At 37.6% G+C, this 6,596-nt stretch overlaps 1 protein-coding gene across 1 annotated transcript; it reads left to right on the forward strand.

The window, feature by feature from the left end:
- Nucleotides 1-5,482: 5,482 nt before the first annotated feature.
- LOC131335169 (zinc finger protein SHOOT GRAVITROPISM 5) lies at nt 5,483-6,269 on the forward strand. Its single transcript, XM_058370413.1, has one exon. It carries the CDS (start codon nt 5,543-5,545, stop codon nt 6,011-6,013), a length of 471 nt encoding a protein of 156 aa, XP_058226396.1. The 5' UTR covers nt 5,483-5,542; the 3' UTR covers nt 6,014-6,269.
- Nucleotides 6,270-6,596: the final 327 nt, after the last annotated feature.

The following is a 6,596-nucleotide window of genomic DNA, read 5'->3' on the forward strand; positions in this document are numbered from 1 at the left end:
TTTTGTCCTTCACTGGTCTATTTTGCCAAGATAAATCAATAACTCACTACGGTTAACCAGTTAACCTTGTCAGATTAGGATTTTTCTTAACTGGTTCGAGCCATAAATCCAATTAAAATCAACAATTACCCAATTAAAATGAAAATCAACATTCAAAATCTGCAAGTATTAATTACTACATATTCTCCAAAGTGATCCAATCAAGCGTTCCTTGCAAAAATGCGTGCAATTTTTGAATAAAAAATAGAATACTTTTGTGCATAATCGTAAAAAAAAAAAAAAAAAATTATCTCAAGGAACTGCTAAATTGAGATTTTGAATTTTGTGCAAATTAAGAATTGAAAGACTTATGCACGAAAATACTTTATTTTTAATCCAAAAATTACACGCAATTTCATAAGTACCACTAGAAAGGACAAAGGGAGTAGTTGATTCATTGGACCCATGTGAGGGAAGGATTTGGATTGATCAAGGAAGAGGAAATAAGACCATATGAAAGAAGACGAGGAAGACTCTCTCTCTCTCTGATTTGGATTGATCAAGGAAGAGGAAATAAGACCATATGAAAGAAGACGAGGAAGACTCTCTCTCTCTCTCTCTCTCTCTCTCTCTCTCTCTCCAGTATTATACATGGTTCCAGCTTGGGATGGCCGGTGTTGAATGTTCAACATCGTATGTATATTCAAATTCACTAGGCTGACTGTTAATGAAATAGAAAAGCAAAAAAAGTACAGTAAGGATCGATTGCCGATTTACTACCTCTCCCAGGCTTGTTTTCCCTATCTTCAAGAAATGCGATTTTATTTCCAGCGTTATGGATTGCGGAACGTCATGATAATTTAGATACCCCGCAAGCGGGCGGTGGGATTGGTCCAAACCAAGATTAGTCGAGATGCACGTAAGCTTGTCCGGACACCTGAGTTATAAGAAATGCATATACGGTAGATATTAACTTTAGGTACACATAATAAAACTATAAAGTTACTGTAACAAAATTCCGTTAATTTCAGCAACCATGGATGTAGCCAATCTCAAACAAAAGCACGTAAATATGGCGTTCTTGTGCTATTTTGCTTTTAGTTTCTTTAATAATAATTGTATTTTCGCTGTACAACTTAGATGATCATGTATTAGGGTACCACTAGTCCTACCTTTTTTGAAGGGAAAAAAAAATGCATGTTTGCTAGTTGTAAGTTCTACAGCTGGTGCCCAAGTCCCACCAAAGATACATAGAAACGTTAAGGAGTTGGTCAGGTGAGCATGAGAAAACAAACAAGCGTCTATCTTCCATGAGGTTGCATGTTCAATTCTACGTCTATCTTCCATGAGGTTGCATGTTCAATTCTACAGAGGCCAAACATTCTAAGCAGCGGGGCCACTGGAGAGTCTGCACAATCGTTAACTTTTGAGCCCAGAAAGTCTAAAGGTACAAATTTTATATATGTACTAATGTGCCAAAACCCTTTTTGGGCCAATTTTATATTTCAAAAAAATGATTTGAATCGCTCATTTTGTTAAAAATAATTTACTTATGGTTCTGACAAAAAATAAGCTTAATCTGGTATCGGTAATAGCATTTACGAAACATTCAAACTTTGCTTTAGAACTCAGGCTTGAATTCTGGGACAAAGTTGAACATTTTGTAGGCACCTTAACGGATACAATATTGAGCTTATTTTTTGTAGAAGCCGTAAACAAAATATTTTAAACAAAATGAGCGGTTTTGATAATTTTTTTGAGACTCAAAACAGGACTAGAAAGGGGTTTGTAAACAATGATACAGATTATACCAGTAGCAATTCTGTTTTGAGCCTTAGTTGATGTGCGCACAAATTAGCCCGAACATCCAGTTATTAAAAATATAACAAAAAAACAAAAGAGTCCCACTAAGATAGGAAAGCCCACCCAAGCCGCCAGCTTAAATCCAAGTAAATTGTTTAGTCTACCTTGAAGACACAACTCTAAAATGATTGGCCCAATTTGGATTATCCAAATTAGAATTTCTAACCAAAACTTCATTAAAGCAGAAGACAAAGTGTTAAATGATCCAATATTAAGCTTTTGCCAACCTGTTGCATATTCCCCCACTTTTTTTGCCCTTTCGGTAAAGTAGATTTTCTTAGAAGCCTCTTGATTGAGTGCATTCTATCCTGTCTCACATCACATGTTTTATAACACTTTTGTGTCCAAAGTCTCAAGTGTTCATTATCAAAGGTAGTAGGGAGACATCCAACCTTTTGCTAAAAAGTTTAAAAACACAAGGAGAAAAAATACCCTAGATGGAAAAGTTGCACAAGCTTAGTCCTAACAAACAGCCTGTATGATCAAGCCAGTTGGCTGAGTGGTCATGTAGCTAGCTAGCGGTAGTTGTGTTATGAGGTTGCGGGTTCAAAACCTATGAATTTGATTTTGTTCTCTTGAGTTCTCGAACACATTTCTTGTAACTGTCACATGTAATCCGCACAGATTTGAACCTCTCTCTCTCTCTCTCTCTCTCTCTCTCTCTATCCGATAGATTTATCTCCATTTATTACATACGCTGGTATGGTCTGTATTTTGACAGAATGAAGAGAAGATCACAATAGAAACATATATAACTGACTAAACAACAAAAATGCACAATACCATACTATCAGAGTATTTTGCACCCACAGCACCTCACAATTGAAAAACAGACGTCATGGTATATATTCTACGTGGCTACAAAGAAATTTTGTTACTAGTATCAATTGTTCATGAATTCACCACTCATGAAATTCTATTACTTCCCTTTTCCCAATTTCTCGCATACGATGATCTTCCAATTCTACGATGTTAGTCAAAAGAGCCCCCACTCTATCACATGACAAATCAAAGTAAAAAGACTTGTATCCGTTGTATTCTTGCGAAATTTGGTTCCGTCCCTTTATGTATCTACAAATGCCGTATCCGTACTATGCACAAAACCATAAAAAAAAGTTCATTTATGTTCAATGATACATTATCTCTCATCGAATAATTGAATTCTTTTTTTTTCTGTATGTTATCACCAAATTTAATTGTTTCTTGGATTCATAGTTAAGACAAAATTTACTTGGATTTAAATGTCTATATTTTTTCTCAACCCTAAATCAGTAATTCCTACTATATGGCATGCCTAATTGGCAAGATCTTCTGAATACAAATCCTGCTACGCATATGATTTTGGATCTTTTACAAAAGCTCTCCAGTATAGGAGGGGCCACTACTTATATATGAACGGTCCAAGTCGTGGATTCACCAATGCCTTACCATCATGGTTTGGCCGTCACTAACGTAATCCTAAAAAATCGCAGCGTTCTCGTTGTCAATTTCTGTACTATGCTCACGCTTTCAATTCTTGTTATTGCGAATTGTTTGGCCCATCGCTTATGAACTATCCAAGTTGTGGATTCACCGATGGCTCACCATCATGGTTTGGCCGTCACTAACGTAATTCTTAAAAATGCTCAACGCTCTCGCTATCAATTTCTATACCGCGCTTCACACCTTCAATTCTTGTTATCACAAATCGCAGTAGCATGACATGTTATTCGAAGATGCTGCTGCGCTCCTGCTTACGCCCCGCACACGAATTATGCAACTTGCGGTTCGACCAGTAGTCCACAGTGCATTGCCCTTCCCACGTGCTGAGCTGCCACCTAGGGTAGGCATAGAGAGAGAGAGAGAGAGAGAGAGAGAGCTGAGAGCTTTCTAGGCCTTTTGTTAATTGTTTGAGGGCCGACAACTCCTAGCCCTACCCATGAAAAAGTTACCCTTCCACAGAAAAGCAACCTTCCAACGCACGTGCGAACGTAATTATTACTCTTTCTCTCTCTCTCCCAAACAAAAATAAAATAAACAAAAAGTCAATTAATAAAATAAATTAGTAAAAGCCAAAAGTGACAACACTTCACTTCCATGAAGATCAAAAAGCAATTCATTGCCAAATAACGCGATCCGTTTCTTTTTTTCCCCCCACCACAACGCTGCTCGATTATACTAACGGGATTGCTGTTTTGACCAAAATACCCTTGCTTGTTATTAATATTCTCATTTTTGGTAACAATAGTCCTTCACTTATTAATCCATGTTTCTTCATTTATAATTTGTGTATTTTTATTGTGAGAATTTTATTATTGCACTTTTATGAAAAGTGAATTTTCGAAAAAGTGGTGTTTAATTCAAGTTGGACTTGTTTGCTTTATAATTCAAGATCACATAATAAGAAAGAAAATCTCATAAAATTTTGTTATTTTTTTAAGTTTCCATAATGGACATAGGGCTCGAGAAGTGAAATGACTTATAGGGTGAGAGTACCCAATAATAAATGAATAGTGATGATCAGTAATTTTCCCTTGCAAACATTTATTTATGTACTAATAAAGCTAGTGATTGAACAAGATGGAGTGTGTTGCATTCAACTGCCATTAGCAGTACATTGCATCACGCTATAGATCGTGAATACTGAATAGTTGCACGCAACAACAATTTGAATCAAAATCCTCTCATGTGATGTAAAAGGAAAACCACCACATTCTTACTTGGCAATCCAAGCCATCGGCCTTGTAATGTTTGCTTATCCTCATGCCTAAAAACAGGATGATCGAATATCGACAAGGACTTGATAGAACCGTATTTACATGAGAGAAATGGACGACCAAATGGAGATAAATCATTTTTCTTTGTGACAATTATGCTTTGCTCACTTTGATTATGATGTCCGATTCAATTTGTTGATTTACTGATTAAAGACTTTGAGCCCGACTCACAAATAGAACGGCGCAGTCCAATGAAATCATGTAATCCTTTTTGCGCCACACGAGGATCACTAAGAGTATCTCCATTGTAATAAGCAAATGGATGTGGATAAATAAATTTAACAACAATACTCAAAAAATACCCCATATTTTAATAAGCAAAGTTACAAGTTTTTTAGCAAATAACCAAATTCCACCAATTCCATAACCAAACTTAACAACTTTTATCAATAACCAAACTCAAAACTCAAAAACACCCATCATTGGAATGGTCTCATCGAGACGAATAATTTGGTGTGATCGGGTGCGTGATTGGAACTCGTTTGCGATTGGACAAATGTGCATTGTGTATTGTAAGATTTTTTTTTTGTTAGTGATGCAAAAATAACCAATGTGGAGGTAGAGATTAATAAATTTAATTATGGACTAAATGAATAATCAAATATTGACGTACGTGACACATTTTGATTATTAATTTTGATTATTACTATTGCGGATGCTCTAACAAGCAGGAGAGGGTCTATACACCAAAAATTTACCCACAAGAGTGTGCAAATTAAGTGCTCCACCTTGAAGCGTTCCTCTCTACATAATACACAAAAAAAGGAAAAAGGGTATTTTTGTCATTTTATGATATTTAAGCTGTTTTTAAGTCATTTTGCATGGAAGTCATGGGCATTTTGGGAATTGAGGCTTGTAATCCTTGTGTATATATATGGACACAAATTCTGCCACCCCACCACCTTAGTCCTATCTCAGTTCCCTTCCACACTTTCTCCTCTTCAATGGAAGACGATGATCACAAGGAACTTCAGCTCCTCCCTTCGCCACAAGGCACTGCTTCTTCCTCCAAGATACCGTCATGGCCGTCCGAATCCCCGATGAAATTCAGATCAACGGCATCGGATCATCACTCCTCCTACGACGGCCCGTCGCTAGACCTCCAACTGTCGATCAGCGTGAGGCCAATTACTCGGCCGCCTTCGGCCAATCACGCGGAGGCGATGAGGTGGCAGGCAGCCGAGCAAATCCGGCTGGCGGCGGTTGAGAAGGCGTACGCGGAGCGTGTGAGGGAGATGACGAGGCGGGAGATGGAGCTGGCGCAGACGGAGTTTGCACGCGCGAGGCACGTGTGGGAGAGGGCCCGGGAGGAAGTCGACAAGGCGGAGAGGATGAAGGAGAGGGCAACTCGCCGGGTCGACTCTGCGTGCATGGAGATCACGTGCCAGTCTTGCAGGCAAAAGTTTCGACCATAATTTTATGATCATTAATTAAATTTGAAGGAGTTTGTAAGTTTTTCGAGTTGTTGGATTAATCTTTCTATAGTTTGCAAATGAAAAATCAGAAAAAGAAGAGAATAAAGTGGGATTTGAAGTTTGCGATTCGCAGTACCGCCTCTCTATTTTTCTGGCATATTTGTACGAAATATTTGTTGCCCAGATCGAATAATACATGTATGATTTGGAAGAAATTCATGTATCATCTGTTATAGTAACAAAAATGGTTACATTACATTTGGGGGCTAATTTGAATAAATGTCACTTACCCAAAAAGGAAATATGAATGAATGTTTATTTCTAAATTAGCTCTTTTGGGTCATAAAGCTTCTCTATTCACGAGGTTGCAATTTCACAATCTTAAGCTTGGAATTCGATTCTTATTTCACTTAGGGGTGGGAGAGTGCTTCCACCCGTTATGAATCGCAGACACTTGTTTGAAAAATTATTTGGTAGTCTTGGGGCACCATGTTTAATTTCATGCTAAATTTAGAATCATGTTGTAGATGTAGCATACACTGCGCGGAGACATTTGAACATAGGCTCGTGTGTTGTAGATGTA

This window comes from Rhododendron vialii, chromosome 8a (assembly GCF_030253575.1).
Source record: "Rhododendron vialii isolate Sample 1 chromosome 8a, ASM3025357v1".
Lineage (NCBI taxonomy): Eukaryota > Viridiplantae > Streptophyta > Magnoliopsida > Ericales > Ericaceae > Rhododendron > Rhododendron vialii.